Below are 21323 nucleotides of genomic sequence, written 5' to 3' on the forward strand. Positions count from 1 at the left end.
ACCAAGTTTTGCCATGCTGTACGTTTTTACAATTTCTGAGTTGAATTGAGCTTAATTACAAAATGCCACCTCACCACAACCGTCATCTCAATGCACCTTACTAGACAAGCGGGTCTAATACATATCCATTAATATACAATAAAATCAATTTAACAGAATTCAATGATAACAAATTCAATTTATTTTTTTATTTCCCCAATTTTAATTCAGTTATGTTATAAAACAGCCATGTTCAGTTTATAAGTCCAGTATGAAGCTACCTATAAAAACAAACCCATTTACTTGCAAAGAGATGTTGACTTCTCTGCAACCCATCCTCCTTTGCAAATGTTTAAAAATACTTTAGTCCGCGACAAAGCAGAGAAATCACTGTTAATGCACTTGCAGAGCTCTTAGGTGGTGGATTCACCAGCTAGAGTTGCGGCGTGTCCTGTTTTAACTCAATGTTCATGTGAGAATTTAGCTGCTGTTTCTAACTTATCGAGCTCCTAAATTCAGGCGAACATTTGGGCTCCTGTTGAAACAGGCTCTGAAATAATTACATGGGATGAGATGGATTATCAGCAGCTGAGCGTAAACAAACTGAACCTGATGGAAGCAAACTTTCCTCTGAAATAAATACTCTGCTTTTTATTCCCTTCATGCCTCCCGGCAGCAGGATTCTCGGGTTTAATCTGCCGGATTGGTGCTCAGAGGCGACAAATCTAACAGTGCATTTGTTATTTCATCGTATAGCTAATGCAATACAAACACTTTATTAAATAAAGCAAATATAAAATACCTACAGGTGTTTGAAGTGCATTATCTTGACAGCAGTTCAGCTTTTTGACAGCTTGCAGCAGACGGCATGCAGAGGGTTGGGACACCCGGATGAGCCTTCCAGCTCCCCTCATGTGGTTCTGCAGGGTTTTCTTCTCTACCAAATTTGTTTTATTGTATTGAAGAAGTTTTAGCATTAAGGTTGTAACAAAATTAAAAAAATAACTGTTACTGCTGTAGATTGTATTTGAGTTGTCTGGAGTCTGATTCCCAGATTCTTTCTCCTGAGTCCTGATGAAGTCCTGTGTTAGTTTTCCAAAGATAGCAAGGAAGAACATTCAAGGAAAGAGTGAAGGAGATGGATTTGACAGTATGTTCTCCGTACCTACAGTAGACGCACCTGTTGATTTTAATTTGTATCAGGCCATTTCCGCTCGTCAGATTTTATATGTTGATCAGATTCCAGACTGAAAAAAAATCCCTTAAGCTGACCAAATTTTATATTTTGATTTAAAACAGATTTCTTTTATCAAACAGACCCCCGACCGAGAAAATATGGGATGATTTCCCAAATTTTGAACAGATTTAAGGCTCCAAACAAATTCTGTTCAAGTGCATCTGATCATTTTTACAACAAACTCTTGACTGATTCACCTGTAAAGGTGAAAAAGCATATTTTTGTTAAAAAAATAGATTTTCAGGAATTCTTTCTTAATCGTTTGATTATAACATCATATATGGGAACGAGAAGTGGTGGTTAAGCTCACTTAAAATCTGTCACCTTCACAGATAATTTTTCGAGGAACTCATCAGAGTTTATCTTTTCGCCAAAATCCTTTTGAGGTCTGGATAATTTCAACTTGCTGCTTCAACAGTTTGATTAATATTTGCTTGTTTTTTGTTTTTTTTTTTTTTTTTTTTTTTTTTTTTTTAAACCAGCAGCTTCTGCAGAGGTTCTGGTTTCATGCTGATAAATTATCTGCTGACTGCGTATGAAATATGCAACAGCAACCTTATTTATGACGAAATGCGCTGTAAGGCTGCTGTAGCTTTACCATGGTGTAGCTCACCCTGTTGGAGATCAGGCTTCCTGTGCGTTCAGTGAGCCTTAAGCTGCTGAATGTGAGCTGGAGAACCATCCAGAGAGTAAACAATACATGTTTTTTTTTTTTTTCTTTTTTTGGTTGGGGTCAGAGCAGCTGTGGTAGCAGCAGATACGTTTTCCTAAACATCTCTGATGTTCTTTCTTCAGCTCTTTAATCCCCATGTTTTCTTCCTGCAGCTCTCTGCCAAAGAAACCTCCAGACGTGACCAAGTCCAGAAAAAGCAAGACGGAGAACCTTCTGAAAGTAGATGATCACGACTTCACCATGAGGCCGGCGTTTGGAGGTAAGCGGGTCTGCGGCATCCGGAGATGTATGAATGAATGAATGAATGAATGAATGAAAACTTTATTGTCATTGTCACAAGAACAACAAAATTTAAAAAGTGCCATTGATCCGTGCATATGTTTAGAAAAAACCCCCAATAATAAATAAATATTAAATTAATCTCTGTCCCTCAAATTTATCTGATGATGCATTGCTTTAAACCACCTGCCTAACGTTGTGAAGGTCACAGCAGAACCTTCGGACCCCGGTAGATCCCCTGTGGGTGGGAAATTACAGATTTAGCAGACTTTGTCGCCCCGAACCAAAGGTTAGACTTCTAGGGGACAAACAGGCGGAGGAGCAACAACACAGAACAGATGAGCTCAATAAGATGCTGCACAAAAATGCAATGTATAAAATAAACTTTAGTCCAATGACAGCCGCAAACCTCTATGTTTTTTTTAGTATGTAATGTAACAGAGCAACATAAAATAAAGTAAAAGTAATTAATTTGTGGAATGGGCTTCATCAAGAAATTAAAGAGTCAACAACGATGATGACGTTCAAAAAACACATAAAATTTACAATACGTATTAGGGATGCATGAAAGGTAGAATTCATGGAAATGATGAGAAACTATTGATGATGGTATTACATTTTGAATATTTTAAATACTACAAAATGTTGATAAGCAACTGTGGATAACCGAGAAAAGATTGATGTAAATACTGTAAAATAAAAAAGTACCTGTAACAGAACTGATGTGGAGTTGTTGTAAAAATGATTGAAAGGGCAGATACCATAAGATTGCTCTTCTCTCTGGTTCTTTTCATTCGAGATGTGTGCATTGTTGTCTGTGTGAATTTGAAAGTTATTTTTGAATGAAATAAATAAAACTAACTTAAACGGAGCATCATTTTGAGTTGGAGATCAGCGTGTGCGTGGTCTTGAAATATTTTTTACAGATAGAAACCTGACATGTTTGGTGTATATCAGTATGAATCCCCCCTGGATCAACACTTTGTAGACCCATCTGTTAGATCTGTTCCAGCTGTGGGTGTGTTGGCACCTCTCCCTGCATGTTCTACACATTTAACATCAGTTTGCATGTTGAGAGTGGGACCAAAATGCAGACAGGAATTGGGGATGACAATTATCTAGGTTTAATGATTAAAACAGAAAATGAACAGAACTTACATGAGGATGAATTTTAACCTCCGCCAGAGTTTCAAGTCCTTTTGAAGCTTCTAATGAACCTATTTCCACTATTTAGGTCCCGTTAGTTCTGATCTGGTTCCTGTTCCATACAAAAATAAATGTCTTTGCGCAGCAAGTTTTGACCTAAATCTGAGATTGGCTTGGTTCCAGACAGTCCAAAAGAATGTCTCTGATGTCATGGCAGCAGGACAGAACCAGCGGATCCACATGATGAACACAAAAGCGTAGCAGGAAGTGAGGTTGAAATGATCAGAATGGATCCCAGCTACTCCACTGCAAAAACAGATCTAAAAATAAGTAAAATGTTCCTAAATTTAATGTATTTATCCTTGATTTGAGCAGATACATAAGATTATCTGCCAATGGAATGAGTATTTTGACCCCTAAAATAAGATAATTACACATCCTGCACTTGAAATAAGATGATGGAGATGAATTGTTCCTGTTTTAAGTGCAAAAATCTTATTCCATTGGCAAATCATCTTATTTACCTGCTCAAATCAAGGACAAATACACAAATTTTAAGAACATTTTACTTATTTCTAGTTCTATTTTTGTAGTGAAAGACCAGACTGAACGAATAACAGCTGCAGCTACAGACAACGTGTCATGTTTAAGAGAACTCTGGTGCTGATCCGGTCAGGAGCTCTGGGTTGGAGCCAGAGAAGGCGAACGAGACTCCGGTCATGACTCTGGATGCGTTAATGTTTCTGCAGAGAAACGTGAATAAAATAAACCACATCGGGACACGTGTGCCCTATGGTTTTGACCCAGATTGACCCTCTCCCCAGATACTATCAACTGCTCAGCAGGAATTCTCCGCAGCGCCTGATGGTTCTGACCGGATCTGACCCGTTCTCTGCCGCTCAGATTACCGTCTGCTGCTCCGACCTTTTCCCTGACTCTAATCCTCCATCTGTCTGCGCTGCCGCAGCTGATCTTACAGTTTTTACGTTCAGCTCTGATGATCCGAATCACATCCACCGCTGGCCTCCCATAAAACAGCAACAGTCCTGTCACTCAAAACAGAAACAGAGTAAAAGTTTTTTTTTTTTTTTATCTCCAGCTCCAGACAGAACTTGTTTCTGTCCAATTCTGAGTGGAATATCCTGCGAGGCAGAAAATTGATCCTTCAGAAAAGAGCTGGACAGTTTGTATCCTGAATAAACACAATTCAAAACCAGATAATTGCAAAACTTTATATAAAAAAGATACATAACCTTTTTATCTGTCTTTTTCCACCCTATCTGACAGACTAATTTGCTCCTGTTTTAAATAAGGTGAGATTGCTAAATGCTGAAATATGAAGACATATTTTTTTTGGTTGTACCAATCTCTTCTGAACACAGAATCTTACCGTCACAGTTTTTGTGCTTTAAACACTTGGACAGAGCCTGGATCATGATGTCAAGGCTTTATACGTCTCTGATTTTGGGTTTCTGGTTATTTACAACATTTTGCCTAAACCGTGGAAACACCTGTTGACATCTTTTAAGGGAACACCTCAATCACACAGTTTCCTTATGTGAGATTGTGGAAAAAATGACAGAAAATCAGACAAGAAATCAGGAGTAGTGTAATGTTTCTGGTTTGGACTGAATAAGTCGACAGACACCGAGTGACACTGAGTGATTTTTATTAAAGGAGCAGGTGTAGCCGGTGCAGGAAACTTCTGGAACCTCTGAAAAGAAGAGGGACAGGTTAGTGGCTGTAGTCTCCTGACTGGGAAGAGTGATGTGAAATAACAAAGCCCCTAACCTTGTTTGGATCCGGGGGGTGGCACAAATTTCAATGAAAGATCCCAGAAGTGATCTGCAAAATATTCGGCTGACAGAAGCTGATTCTCTTGGGCGGCCAGGGTCAATCCAGGGTCATACACAGGTGGTCAGACGCTGGTAGAGACACTGGTAGGAGAATCCATCAGGCGTGTCCACAGTCCAGTCTCCAGAGTTAATCCAACAGGCTGAGGTACAGAAGGGTCATCTGCAGAAGGTTTCAAATGACCCTTGGTATACTTAGAGGAAAAAGGGGCAAGACTTGAAACACCAACTCAACGGTGAAATATGGGGGGTTAAACATCATGTTGAGGAAGATTGTGCTGCAAGAGGGATTGGTGATCTTCACAGAGCAGATGACAGGATGAAAAATTAACATAATGTAGAAATACTGAAGCAACATCTGTAGACATAGTCATGAAGTTGGTCATTGTGTCAGGATCCCCGGGGGGGGGGGGGGGTGATCACATACGGCAGTTCACTGGGGATGCTGCAGTCTGTGTTTACATCATTCTTTGTATTATTCACCCATAGATCCTTTGTGTTAATCATCATCTATTTAGTTTCTGTTCTGCATTTATGCTATTTATTGATTTGAGCATTCATTAGCTCGGCCCTTTCTTTGTACCAATTAGTTTGAGATCCTTATGTGCGTTACCTGTTAAGTTTTGTGTTAACTTCCATTCTTATTAATTTAGTGCTCTGTTGAATCCTTACTAATACTTGCATTTCTTTAGCTCAGTTCCTGTGCTGTATTTTATTAGTGTACTTGTATTGACTACTTGTCTATGAAAAAACTTAAAAGTAAACAAACAAAAAATAAATGTAAAACAAATAGTCACTTGATGAAAAGTGGGTTTCTGGTTTTACGCAGTACAAAAAATTCTCAAAATACGTCAAAATGCAGTTCCGTGAGTTTATTTCAGGTTTCTTCAGGGGAAAAAAAGCATGGTACAAACTAAAAAACTACTTGCCACCTCTCCTACCCTGGTTTCCTGAAAGGACTGGTAGACTGACAGCCTGCAGCACTGGATGACTGGTAAAAAACCATAAGCCCACCCACTTTTCCTCCTGAGCTACCTGGAGTCCATGTATTTATACACCAGACACACCCAAACAAAATCAATTAACTAATTAAAACAATTTACTAAGAAATAATTGTATTCTAAACAACTACTTTCAAACAAAAATGCAACAAATAACCAAATAAATACAAATGAACCAAATAATCTGAGTTCTAAAACAAAAATAGAGAAATAGCTCCTATAGTACTGTTAGATTTTGTTTGCTTATGGTACTTTTTTTTCTGTAATTCTGTTATATCTGTTCCTTTCTTCGTTTTTTTGTTTTTTTGTTTAGATTTTTCCATGCTTGGCCCCTTAGCTTGTCCCCTGCTAGGTTCTGTTAATTCCCTTCACCTGCCAGCTCATTACCCCTTCAGCCTGATTGTGTCCCTCAGTTCACCTGTGCTTAATTGCCATCCTATTGTTTCCCTCCATCGCTTCCCCTTTAAGTTCAGTCCACACTGTCAGACATATGGTCAAGCTCAAAGTAGTAGCGGCTACCTGTCAGCGTGGGAAAGCAATATCTGTTGCCTGGGGGTATGTGAATGGAACAGAACGGCAACTCAGGTACATTAGGAAGAATGGATGACAGGTTTCAATGGCAAATGAAGAGGTAGAGGTCTAGGAGGAGGAAAAAAGGATGGGAGGTGGTTTTACAGTCAAGGAAGTAAACGGGAATTAGAGGAAAGCAGTTCGGATGAAGAAAGAGTTGTTCGTGGGAATGATTTGAGCGAAGAGTTCAAAATAATATTTAGATTCAGACAACAGGGTCACCTGAGCCCCATTTCCAGAGAAATAAAAAGCCAGTTTGGAGAAGTCGAAATGGTGAACATGTTGAGGTGGAAACTTGTTGATAATTTGCAAAACAAAAAAAAAAAAACAAGGCATTGAATGTTGGACACATAGGGAATAAGAGATAATGGAGAGAAAGTCATAGGAGAGAACAAAACAGTTAAAGGAGTAAATACAGGAATACCAAGTAACAAGTTTCTAGCTAGATTAAAAATAAACATGGATGGAGGCAAGGTTAACAATGTATAGAGATTCTACAAAAACACACAAGGAAAAATAGTTTTCAGGGCCAGTTTTGCCGGAAAGAGTTCAAACCGGATACATGAGCTTCCCAGTGAGACGTTTCATCCGCCTCCACTCAGATGCTACAGGTGTCAGCGCTATGGACACGTAGCAGCGGTTTGCAGAGGAAAGCAAAGGTGCTCAAAATGTGGTGAACAACACAAAGTCGAGGAGTGCAAGGATGGAGCAGAAGAAAGGTGTTGCAACTGTGGAGGCCAGCACAGAGTAAACTTTGGAGGATGTGAGGTGAAGAAAAAAGCAGTGGAAATACAAATTTAGACAACCAAAAATATAAGCTACGCAGAAGCAGTGAGGAGAGTTCAAGGACAAAGCACGAGAGAAATAAAACCAATAGAGAATCAAGTTCAAAACAAAGAAAAGTCAAAACAGAAGGAAACTTCACTGGAGAAACTAATTTTATTCATAACGTATGTCATCAACTGCACCGATCAAGCCAAGCATAAGACTGGATAATCATCTGAACACAGAATACAGTTTAAAAAATTTTATTTTGAGGATGAGTTGTGGCAGCTGAAGCAGGCAAGCAGAACCAGACTTGACAGATGAATAACGGCTGATGATGCAGGCAGTCAGGGATGAGTAGGGGACCAGAAGATGCAGGTAGAGACTGACTCAGACTGAGTGATGAAGGCGGGAGCTGATCAGGTGCAGAAGGTGCAGGCCAGCGTCCCACCAGAACAGGCAGAGCGAGAGCTGGGACTCAGAGAACAGGGCAGAAGTGAGCAGCAAGCAGGCACTGGAAACTTACGTCAGGGAGGGATGAACTCTAGCAGAAAGTTAAAGTCCAAAAGGCTGAGCTCACAGAGACTAGGAGTGTCAGGGTGGCAATGCACATGAGGCGAGACAAGACATTCTTGACAAGACCACTTTGTCTTTGTGTTTTACTTCATTCTTCTATGATGTTTTTCTCATAATAGTAATTTTATGTCTTTGCTCCCCCAAAAAGACTGTTTCTAATCTGTGTCTATACCAGATTTTAAAAGGTTCACACGGCTTTATGAAATAATAAAGACCACAATGTTTAGATTTAACCAATTGATTTTTATATTTATAACACACACACACATATGTGTGTGTATGTATGTGTATATATATATATATATATATATATATATATATATATATATACATACATACATACATACATACATACATACATACATACATACATATACATACATACATATAAGCTCCATCTATAACTTTCCATCTGAATAATTAAAATATATATACAGGGAACATAGACGTTCACTACTTTCTGCAACATACAATATGGCGGTGACGTGGACATGCAAACCTGCGGCCAGTGAGGCGTCTACGTATATATGTCTGTGTTCATCCGTGTTTCTGCTTCTCTCTGGTCTCATTGTCATTGTCCTGCTTCTCTATCACTTGTAAGCCTGTTTTTGCTCTTTAATAATTTACCACCTTAAAAACATGCAACTCCTTTGCTCTTCTCTGCAGTTGGGTTCAGTTCCTATGAACCAAGTTATGACACATTCACACCAGTTTTGTCTAGAGGAATGGGCCTAATTTCCAGGAAATTACACGCAGAGCATAAAAAGATGCTCAAACTGTTTTTACAAAGTAAAAAAAAAAATCCTCTAATTGTTTTGGTATTTAGACAATAGAAATAATTTGGTTTTCCTAGCTGACCAAAGTGTTTAGCTTGATTTAATGCCAGACAGTGTGAAAAAATGGTTTGTGTCTTTTTTATATTGGGTGGAAATATCTGGTTTCAAAAGTATGTTTAGAAAAAAAATCAGGTTAGAGAACTTATTGAACATTACTGCTCCTCAGCCTGAACTATATAAAGTCTCCAAAGCTTTACTAAAGAAGCAGCTCCATAAAGAAGATTGATCAAACATTAAATGGAATCCATCACATTCAGCCCTTCAGCTGCCTCAGAGAGAAGACCAGCATGAAGGAGCGACTTCCAAACTGGGTCAGGACCTGTGGCGACCTGCAGGTGTCAATAAAGCAGAAGCCGATGTAACAGGTCCCCTATTCCAACAACCTGTGATATGCTAGCCTCTTTGATGTTTCCACCTCTCCCTCCTCCTCCTGGCCTTTCCTCCCGCCCGTCACCGCTTTTGTTGTTATCACCAGGAAAACAGACTCGGAGCTTCTTTTTCCTGCTGACAGTGTCACTAACCTCGATCCGTTGCGCCTTTTAACTCCGGTTTGTGATGCTTTCAGAACGTCCCACTGGTGTTGTTCTGGGTGCGATCTGAAGATGTGTCAGACACTCCGGTTTAATCTGCGTTTCTTTAGATTTTAAAGGGGCTGAGTTGAGTCTAAACATAGTTCACGAGCGAGGAACTTCTGAGGACTCGCTCCCAGTTTTTTTTATTTTTTCCACCTCAGAAGTCAGCGCCTCTTGTCAGTCTGCGGAGCAATCAAAGGAGGCTCGTTGGGGTCTGCTCTGAGGGGAAAAGTTTGGACTCTGAGATACGCCCACATGTCAGACAAGAAAAGACTGGTCGTCCTTCTAAAGTTTGTGAACCTCGTTGGTGAAGGAGACCTACCCACCGTTGATGCAGATACTTCAAAGCACAAAAGAGGAGCTCACAAAGGGAACGGGCCCATGAATAACTCAGAACATCCATAAGAATCCATCAGAGGACCCAAACCTTCACAACATGACCACAAAGAAAAGGCCTCGCCGCTTCCCTGCTGCTTCAAAAAAGGTTTAAACACAGCAACTGGAATACAGCGCAATTTATTGTGAGAAAAGTCCGTCTTTGTGATCATTTTGTCCAACTCTGACTAAATGCAGAAGGGGTGGGGATTTGGGGGTGCCAAAGGAGGACGTGCTTACCGAGGGCTCCATCCATACCAGTAACATAATCTTTTTAAAATCCGGACAGATTGTTAATTATAATTATAAAACAATTTAACATTTCAATCAGATTTCTGCGCCTCGGCAGATTTCAGACCACTGAAAAGATTACAGACGTTGAACGCATTCGAGACTCTCAACAAGAGAAACCAGACTTTCATATTTCAGACTCAGGATTTCATTATATTCATTAAACTCTGACCTCCTGAATAATTCATAGAAAAAAGAAAAATGTTCCTGAACTCTAGGGATGAACCAGTCTGCACATATCGTATGGCTTTGCAAAGTTTAGTAACATTACGCAACCGAAGAGATAATCCTCATCATCTCTGCATGTAACTCGGGACTACTGCTGCACATGCATGTAGGTGGACACAGACAGACATATTCAACAAGCTCTTCGGTCTGAGTGACTGTTGGATGGAACATGTGGGGTGTAGCACTGCTCTTAATCCTGAGTAAAATAACGCATTAAGCTTGTAAGTTAATCCGAGTTGAAAGGAACCAGATGAAAGCCCCTCAACTACGTCTCTCCGTGTCTGTCCTCGTCCAAACTCGTTTTCTGTTAAGTGACTGCAGAGTTTCACATGTGTTCTTCTCAGCGTTGTGTGCTAACTGCAGGTCAGAGGTGGACTCATGTCCCGTGTTTAACGGAGCCATCCATCATTATACGACATTTATCCATCCTCCATTGTATGCAAGCATGTCCATCAGACCTATCAATTCATCAATTTTAGAATCAGCATTAATCACCAAGCTGGTTAATTCAGCAAGCAATTTGACTCTGGTTCCCCTTTGCTTTCAATAAAGACATTTTTTTTATAAAAATGGAAAATAGAAATATTTTTCTTATAAATACATGCTTATACCTGTTTCCACAAAATAGAAAGACATGATTGGACTGGTGCAAATAAGCACGGTATCTATCAGGGCATTTAAAAAACAGTTAATTGTTCATCAGTGACAGCCGGGGAAATATACATATACATACATACATGTAATTTCCCCATCCATCCATCCATCCATCCATCCATCCATCCATCCATCCATCCATCCATCCATCCATCCATCCATCCATCCATCCATCCATCCATCCACTAAACCAGGTTCTGACAAATGGCTGTCAATTACTGGGCCTAAATCAGTGGTCTCTGTTCGTTTTGTGTGACAGGACCACCAACGGCTTATTTGCCTCACTGATGACCATCAGCGTCTTATTACTGTCCGATATTGAGCGCTTCCTCGGCTTCCTCGCCCTATTTTCTTAGGCTCTGATGATCAGAGCATTAACGCCTGTACTTGTTTGCCATTGATGGCTGGACTCATATCTCTGTCAGACGTTTTATTCTGCAGCAGAGAGTGTGAAGCCTGACATTTGTTTAATCTTAAATCATGTGGTGTGAGACTGGTTACTATCAATATTTTATAATGTTGAGCTCACACAGTGTGACATGCAGTGACATGTCCTTTTGTCTCTTTTTTCCTCTCTGGTGTTGAAGAAAATATTTGTGTTTGGGGAACGCGTTGCTTGGTTATACACCTACTCCCTTATGCTCTCATTCTTGTTGGAAACTAGACAAACAGAAGCATATATTTCTGTTGGTGTTTGTGGTATAAGCCCCTTTAGAGACAGGTTTGACGGATGCATACAGGAAAAGATTCAGAAATTGTGTTTTTGTTTTGGATTTGTGCAGCATTTCATTTATTTTTAGAGGCCATACATTATATTTTAGAGAAAGAGTTCTGAAAATGTGAAAGACTAATGAATCTTGATTAGGTTTGCCTTCAAGGGAGATAAGTTATTTCAAAACATACCACATAAAGTGGAAAATCCACTGTCAAATGTATCAAACAGAGTTGTGACAACCTTTGGCAACAGCAAAAAGGATGATGTGAGCCGTCTCATTTCCAAAGGTTCTTGACACATGAAACGCACGTAAGCTTTATGAAGGTAAACACGATTCCTTTCCACCCACCAGACTCAACTGCTCTGGTTGAAACACTTTTTGCCCCAAGATAAGGAAACAATTGTAATTTATGGTATAAGAGAAATAAAAACCTAAAGCCGTCGGCAAGAGGACAAAAAACTGTTTGTGTCACAGTTATGGAAAATAACCCTACAGGAGTCGGCAGCCAGACCATCAAGGAGCATGGAGTCTCTTTTTCTTGCCTACTGACAATAAAAAAAAAAGGAAATCTATTGACGTTCATAGATAGTGCCGTCAACAGATAATGACTCCATGTTTGGCTTTACCCATAATATTATGCCGCAGCAGCATTTTCGGCCGGACGCCACTGGTGAGGAATTAGCTTGAAGTGACTTTTTAGGACCAAACATGTAAAAAAAAAAATCAAGCGCTGACAGAGTTTGAGCTGCTGGACAGACGTGATCTTAGAAAGACATTTCTACAGCTACATCACTGTTTTTTAAGTGAACCCTCAATCAATCAATCAATCAATCAATTGATTAATCAATCAATCAATCAATCAATCAACCAATCAACCAACCAATCAATCAATCAATCAATCAATCAATCAATCAATCTATCTATCTATCTATCTATCTATCTATCTATCTATCTATCTATCTATCTATCTATCTATCTATCTATCTATCTATCTATCTATCTATCTATCTATCTATCTATCTATCTATCTATCTAAAATTCTGTTCTTATTTTACAAGGGAACTGTTGTTCAGAAGCTGGTAAAGCGTCAGAATGTCACTGAGGTAAGACGGCTCAAGGCGACGGATTGAACTCAAAACAAACAACCATATTTTGAACTGAATTCTGAACTAAACCACGAGCCAGAGGAGAGAGTAAAGGACAGGAGGGACTGGGGCCATGCTTGTGGGTGTTGGGGAGGACGAGAGACAATGAATTCTGCTTTGGATTAATTCAAACGGAGAAAGTTTATTGAAAACCATGTTTTGATGGCATCAAGATGTGCTTGAATGGAGTGTGTGTCTGGAGAGTGTGGAGACACGAGAAGATGGATTGCACGGATGGAAAGACACATTATGAAGATGTATCACAGAGCCTAATGGTGTCATGTATAAAGAAAAAAGTAAAGGGCCAAGGCTGGAACCTTGGGGCACACAGGAAGTCAGAGGGGCTGACGAGGAAGAGACATCATCAACCATCACAGAGAATGTTCTATTAGTTAGATATGACATGTATCGCTCGTTCAATCAAGTGCTCCACTAGAGCACTTGATTGAACCTAGTTGAGAACTCATTTGGAGAAACGTCCTCCTCGTCATCTGATAAATCCCCTTATGCACTCTCATTAGATTTGGAGACTTTACTGCCACTACTTTAATCTTGCTTTGCTTCATGCATCGACTCCTTACTCCTGGTTCCCTACATAACTTCATCACTCTTCGATAACGTTCTGCTGGATTCTTGTATGCAATGCATTAACTTTCAGACATTTTTTTCTTCTTTTACATATTGCCAGATTTCAGACATGAATGTGAACACAGCTATGCGGCCAAACCTACGGTAATTGAAAAGGAAGCTTTGGTGAAATGTATCATATAAGCTCTTTAATTGAGTCTGGATCCAGTAGTTAATGTTGGTCAACTGGTGATGAAGATGAACTGTAATCATACTAGAGTTGTCTTAAATTCGGTATTCCCTTTCGAGGGATGAAACAGAGATTTTTTTCCTCATGTCCAAATACACATGAAGTTGTTCCTGTTTGAAGACAGTCCTGGTTGCCCATTTAACTGCTCTCTCTCTCATCATATAAAAACATTGGGCTTTGAGAACCGGCAACCTGTTGGGTTGGCTCAGGTTTCTGATTACCTTGGCTGATGATATCAATATTGACATAAATCTCCTGCAGGAGTGACCAGCTGCTGCACGCCACCATCCTAATCTGGTGAGCTGGAGGTCCGCCATGGTTCTAACTGAGCTGCAGTTGTTCCACATCAGTAATCACACGCACTGGTAGGAAGGCGGAGCCTCCTCTGTTTTTACAGAGAGAAAAGGGGGAGACTGACTTTCGAGAAGATGACAGAGAGCGACCAATGAGCTGCTGCGTGACACATAAAAATTTAGTCCAGGAAGGAGGACAGTGTGATTATTGATGGCTGCAGTCATGTTACGTAATGCTGCCGTTCTCACAAACCACACGGTTTATTGAGATGAGGGCAGGAGGGAACTCTACCGGCAGTAGAAACAGCCTTTGATCCTAAAGGTTTGGATTAAATGCGGCTGTTGTTCAGGGTTAAAATTAACATTAATAATCAGCGGTTTTCCAGTATGATTCTGTCGAAAAAGTCTCAGGGATGTCTTCTAAAGCTGGACTTGGAAAGTTGGAGTTTTCTCACCAACTCTGTCGTTAAAAGCAAACACAGCTAGAAGGCAACGATATCTGAAGGTTCTTAACCCTCCGATTGTATTCAATTAAATCGGTCCTACACATAATCCTGTCCAGCCTCTGTACGTGAACATGTTTCTGCAGAGTTTGGATAGATTAAAGATTTTTTTTATCATCTTGTCATGTTTTGGACTCAGCTGTCTGCCTGCTTCTTCTCCGTCCTCTCTCTGCAACTTGAGTTTGGGGGATCTGCTGCACCTGTCATCATTCTCCTCTGCAGCATCTCAGTTAGCCAGACCATTTTCACCTGTTCACATGCCTTTATATTCGGAGGCTCCACAGACACCTGTTGCCAGATAATCTGAAATCCTTGGTGGCTGTTTTGACCTAGTTCTTGCCTGTGGATTTCCCCGTCTCGACACCTCAGCGGCTCTCTGATTTCTCTGGACGTGACTTGGACTGTTTTATTGAATGACACACTTTAACTGTCTCCCCTGAAATGCCAAAATCGCCTAAAAAAAAAAAAAGTATACCTAAATTCAATTAGATGCTACTCTTAAACCCCTTGGCATAGACGCAAAAACTTGGTGTCTTTGTAAAGGTTACAGTTTGTTTTTTGTTTTTTTGTTTTTACTGAGCAGTCAATTTTGTTGTTAAGGTAACCAGTTTTTAGTTATTGAAACGGGAACACACAAACTATATTTAAGTTTTCTTTTTGTTTCTAATGCAGCTGCAGACTAATGCAAGGAGATACTGGGTGAAAAATATAGTATCCAAAGGAGACAAGTCTTTTCTATAACAGGCTTAAATTGAAGTTAATAGCATAACTATTCTGGACCTTTTCTTCTGTGGTTATATCCAGGTGTTATCCAAACTGTGCCAAAATGGAGACGTAAACTTCAAAAGGCTGTTTATCTCTACATAGAGACATCAGTGAGGGCTCTAATTAAAGGTCCTTTTCAGAGGAATCCTGTTCAATGCACAGATTTACTTTAAACATGATTAAAATACAGTAGGGGAAGAATAAACATCAAACACAGAAAAATGGCTTTTACGCACAATGATGCAGCAAATAAGAAGACGTGATACATCGATGTGGCGATAATATTATTGGCTACAAGCCGCATGCATCAGGGTGAGCGTCTGCACTGATTGGCCCGAGCAACGTGTGTGAAAACAGTAGGAAGAGGGAGTTTAAGAAAATTACCCAGGGTGAATAACATTGGCTCTCGAGAAAAGAAAGAGGGCCTGGAAAACCACTTTAAAATTTGAGTATTTAAAACAGAAACCTTCAGAACAAACTACAATGCTTGTAAGTCAGAAATACTTTCTGTGAGGACAGTAGTATCCCCGTGAATTTAAAAATATAATTTATGACAACTATATTTTGCCATCACTTCACACACAAATTTTTCCCATAAACTAACTGTAATTCTAAAGTTTTGGAGTGGCCTAGTCAAAGTACGGACTTAAAGGAACAATAAGTAATAATGACACCTAGTGGTTAAAATCGAAATAACACTTTCACAGCAAACCAGCGGTCCTGCAGCTGTGAAACCTCATTGATTCTTTACTTCCACATGCATATAATTTTGTATTCTGCTCTATTTCTGGTCTACTTCTCTTACTGGCTTCCATGTTTTCAGGCTGCTGCTCTTTTGCCAATATAAAATTCCAAATGCTGAACTTTCATATGATTGGCTCAGGAACCAGGAAGTAAACACAGGCTACACACTGAACTGAAGTTGTTCAGGCCCGTACCGCTACAGTAAGTTTGAAAGGAGAAAATATCTTACTTAAAGCTCCTTTGAATCTCTTTGAGATGATGTAGCAATAACCTCAAACACACCATTAATGTGTCAGAACTGTCCAATGTGGCTGAATTAAAACTATTTGACAAAGACGAGTGGGATAAAACGTTGCCAATTATCACAAATGCTTGATGGTAGCTGTTGGTGCCAAGAGAAGCACAATAAAGAATGTTGAATCTTTTGAACCAGTTTTATGTGACAGGCTGTTTTGGATGGCTGTTTTCTAATAATAAATAAAGTAGTAGTTTTAAAACAGCCCTTTGTATTTACCCATTTTAGGCTTGCATTAAAATTTGTTTAATCATCTCAAACATTTAAGTGTGACATGAAAAAGCAAAAATAGAATAATTCTGTAAGAAGACAAATACTTTTTCTTATTTCTTCTTAATCAACATGAGTGTCAAAAAGGAAAACGTTTCCATTATCTTACTGCTGTAAGGTTAGCAGACTTTTATAAAGCTGGCTAAAAACTACAGCACTATCCAATAATCTTACCTAAACTTCAGTAGATATAGAAAAATACTTATTTTATTTCTAAATTTTGTAAATTTCTTGTCAAATTGCTTAATTTCTACCTGATGCTTTCTTTTTAGGGCTTTTGGTTTTGTTATCAGAGAGAGGAGATGGATGTTGTAGAAAACAAGTATGTAATTGAGAATATTGCCCTTAATTTCTGTCAATTGATGATTTTTATTGTGACTTGCCTCGAAAAGAAGGGAACTAAACCTGAATGTCTGCTGAAATATAAGGAATACAAACAGAGGTTGAAATCAAAATTTTCTATATGAAGTGTTAAAGTCAGAGAAACCATGGCGAATGGAGGATGTGTGCAAAAGTGCTGCAGTGTGCAACGCAAAAATAATCAACAACACAAAAGGTGGCAGCATTCCTTTGGAGGAGAGCAGAGAGAAGTTAGCCAGCAATCAGGGTTGGAAAATAAAAGCCTTGCCAGGTCCTCATGCGTCGTATATCAGTAATCAGTGCTGTTTATGACAGGTAAACGTCCAACCTAACCGCAAGAGTCCAATCACCGGGGAAACCATGTTTAGAATTGCTCCCTCATCTTCCCAAGTGGAAATAGGCTGCTCTGTTACAGGGACGGACAAAAGTGCTGATATAACCAGATGCTTAGGTGCTGAGCTGGAGGCAGAAACCAGGATATTCTTTTTTATTTTTGTTTTTGACAGAACTCCCAGTCGACTCTTGCCACTGTGAGTCTGCTGAGATTTCTCTGAACTCTCAGTCCTGCCTCCCTCAGCATCTCTCCATGGTTTCTGTCCATTTTTATCAGCGTTGTACATGTTTCATTTAACAAAGTCAGCCATGCTCTTCTCAGTCCTCGCCTATCTTTACCTCAGGTCTCCCTCTGCCATCGCCTTCAGGACCTTTCTGTCTTTAATCATAATGCTTAAACAACACTGGTTAGCCTTAAACTAAGCCCTTAGCTTAGGACGGTCCATAGAAATGGTCGTTTGAAAAGCAAAGGAAGAAACAGGGATATTTTATGTGCTTGATGTAGATAAATGTGTTAATTGTCTTGAAACACATGTAATGCTTTATTTGTGCTAATAGTTGTGCTAATCCTTGGCTGCTGTTTTGGTCCTTGAGCGCAAGGTTAAGTTGTTTGTGGAAACCTTTTTGTTTTAGCGTGCCAGCAACCATTAAAGAAAAAAAAAAACACAAGCCAATGCAGAGAAAGATGCCTGTGCACATCGAGTCCTGCTTGTTTTACAGCAGGCGGCTGGAACACAGCTAGGGTGGGAGTGACGTCATTCCCAGACCTGAGTCGTGACTCGTCGGATTAATGGAACGCATCGTATGCGCTCGTTATTGATCCATCAAATGTGTTCTGCACGTCATTAAAGCTCCTTTTCTATTGCTTAAAACCCCCCCGAAACATTCATCGGTATGTTCATATTTTAAATGGGGTTGAAATTAAAAGAATGTCTGCTGTTCCTGGAACTTTTATCGTTGTCACAGAGTGCAGCTGGAAAGCTGTGAACATGTCCAGATTGTGTTGAAATCTGATCATGTAGTTTTGTTGTCCTCAGTTTCTCCTTCAAACCTACATCAGGTCCTTGTTCCCTGATCAGCAGCCAATTTTTTAGGTACGCCAGGTTGTTTCACAACTGCTTTTATTCTTTATTGCATAAATTCAAGAAAGGCGTTGTAAAGTTCCTCAAAGAATTTGGTCCATATTGACATGACAACGTCAGATCTGTCGGCTGCACATCCATGATGTGTATCCTCCGTTCCACCACACCCCAAAGGTGCTGCATTGGATTGAGACCCACGACTGTGGAGCTCATCGGAGTACAGTGAACTCATTTTCCTGTTAGAGAAACCACTTTAATGTGCTTTGAGTTTTGATATAAATAAAATAAATAAATTCAACATGTTGGTCTCACAATGGAGAAATTCACTTCTGCATCTTAACCCATCCCCTTGGGGAGCAGTGGGCTGCCACTGTGTGGCGCCTGGGGAGCAATTGGGGGTTAAGGGTCTTGCTCAGAGACCCAGAGTGCAGTGAGTTGGGATTGAACCGGGTACTTACATCCTTCTCAGAGCGCAAGCGCACTGCTCTAACCACTTGGCCAACACTCCAATAGTGCATTATCCAGATATACATGATATTGGAATAGGAAATACAACCCAAATCCAATCTTTTTGCCCATATTCTGATACATATCAGAAGTTTTTCAAAGCATTCGCTGTCTGAACGGTCGTGTCTCATTTTCTCCGTCTTTTACGTCACTCTCCTGACTCCAACCACACATCCACACAGCAGTAGCAGCTATCTCTCCTTAAAAGACAATTGTTAATAGCTGTGCTGCTTTCTTCTTACCTTACTTTGTCTCGCTATAATTTGGTCTTAATATTATCTGCTCCCCTTGCTCAATAGCGCTCTAATAATAACAAGGAGAGATGCCGGCCGGTATCTGCATTTTTCTAAATATTGTTTTTGACAAAACTTTATTGAACACTTCTAGAAACAATATTCACCATGCTGCTCTGTGACGTCTCCCTCTGTTTTCTGTTTGTGGTCTTTAAGGTTGCATTTAATAGTAGTATGAATCCCCTAATGAAAAAAGGAATACAAATCAGATTTCAGCAAAACGACCCAAAAAGACTTGTAGTGTGAACGTAGCCATAGTCAGCTTGGTTGTGAGTTAAAATCCCCGTAGATAAGCTGTTTTTTAAAATACTCAGCAACAACTCACCATGCTATGTTACATACCCAGAAGCTTACTTTGAATATTTGAAAGTTTAATTTGAAATGTAAGTTTTCAGTTCTCTCTGCCAGTTATCAATAAATAGGGAACACCTGGTGAGTCGAATGACCAACATGGCGTCCGCAGGCTGGCAAAAACGAATGAGTGGTGGCAAGTGAAGGCGTTTAAGAGTGAAAATGAGGAGAGGAGATACCTCTCCCCCTCTGGGGCTAGGAGGTTGGGAGACCAACAGCAGCTGGAAAAGCAACGGTGGTACTGGAGAACAGCAATAGGATCATGGCTGAAGGGAAAGCTTAGTGGAAGTACAGAGTGTGTCCCTAAGGGTTAATCTCTGCTCAGATTCTGCTGCTTCTTAGGTTGTGCATCAAACCACTCTCATTAAAGAACCTCTCTATGTCTCCTGGTCCTGAATTTGGATTCTCTTGTCGTCGAGTCCGCAAGTATAATACATTTCACGTTTTCTGACTCTTGAAAACCTCTTGGTTTTTAAAACTTTACCCTGACCCCATTTTAAACAGTAAAAAAGCAATAAAACTCGCCTGCATTGGGTCGAACTCGGCAGCTGAGCCGTGAACGGAGACACTGCAGCTTTTCTATGATATTTAACCTAAAACTATGCAGTTGTTGAGTCATTTATTAGCTGTGACTCAGTTTGTTTGGCTGACAGTCGGTTCATTCTCTAAACTGTGACCACCCCATCACCGGTTCTCTAATTTCCTGCTTTCATTTTATTCAGAAACACTCAGCGGAGCCGTCAGCCGCAGTCCCAGTGGGAGCTCGGCCACTGAGCACTTTCTAATCTCTTAGTCTTCATAAAAAGGTTAGAGGGCCGTGAATGCATCGCTGAAACGCACAAATTCCCTCCCTCCTATTTTTGTGTGCTGTCGGAGGCTCATCTCAGAAATGATGCGAGGGAATGTGAGACAGCTGCATCTACAGCCTGAACTCGGTGAAGATTTAATTACACGATCGGGAACCAGGAACACCAAATAAAACAATCGTGCCGTGATTATTTCAGTTTAGATTACGACGGTTCAGCGTGAAGAATAACTTGAGAGTTTGAGCTAATAGCTGACGGGAGAGCTCTTCAACTAGGTTGTAAAACTCTACAATCAGCTTCTTCTGTCCTCTCCTGTTTGTGCAGCTGAAACAGTTTTTCTCAGCGCTGGATGTCGACGGCTCTTCTACATCCAGAGACAATCCGCAGAGGTCTGTTTTTTGCAGAGAGTGTCATCTTCAGCTGGTGTGGCTGATCGCAGCTCTGCCAGGCTGCATGCCAGGCCCAGTGGCTGCAGATTAAAGCTGGAGGCGGTTCGCTCTGTTTACAGCTCAGATTAGCACCAATCTGTTCCACCATCCCACAGCTGTCACCCCGCAAACTCCGGAGCAGACGGAAAAATGAGACGGAGACCCAGAAACTGGCTGCAGCGCAACATGCAGTCTGTCTGAGGGAGATTTACGTTCAGCTGTAATCAGACTGGATGTTTCTCATTGTTTGAAGGACCGGCCTTCTTACGCTCATTGTTCATTTGGTAATCTACGGTTTCAGATACGCCAGGATATCCGGAACCTGCTGTGAATGATCCTCTGAGACTTTCTAAATAAAATCTGTGGGAGAGCTTGAGCAGGAGTATAAGGCGGTTAAATCACCTAAACGACATGTCTGCAGTGCTTAACCTGCTTTTTCCCAGTGTTTTATAACCTCTGTGTCTGTTAAAAAAAAGCCCTAAGACGTCTGGGGATCAACACAAGTCTTAAAAGTCTCAGACAATATTTAACCTCCTACACTCAGTAGGAGTCTCTTTTTAATATCCCTGTTCTGTAAAGA

At 40.3% G+C, this 21323-nt stretch overlaps 1 protein-coding gene across 2 annotated transcripts in view; it reads left to right on the top strand.

The window, feature by feature from the left end:
• The window catches only part of gabrr2a (gamma-aminobutyric acid type A receptor subunit rho2a), a 53640-nt gene that overhangs the window by 5577 nt on the left and 26740 nt on the right, over window positions 1-21323 (top strand). The window contains exon 2 of one of the 2 annotated variants that reach the window (XM_012854255.3): window positions 2042-2148. In XM_012854255.3, the coding sequence (XP_012709709.1) occupies window positions 2042-2148 (107 nt within the window). Of the gene's footprint in view, window positions 1-2041; window positions 2149-6690; window positions 6754-21323 lie in introns of those variants that run through there. The other variant, XM_021311553.2, reaches the window with a different exon arrangement.

Source organism: Fundulus heteroclitus, chromosome 19, assembly GCF_011125445.2.
Source record: "Fundulus heteroclitus isolate FHET01 chromosome 19, MU-UCD_Fhet_4.1, whole genome shotgun sequence".
NCBI classification, from domain to species: Eukaryota; Metazoa; Chordata; class Actinopteri; order Cyprinodontiformes; family Fundulidae; genus Fundulus; species Fundulus heteroclitus.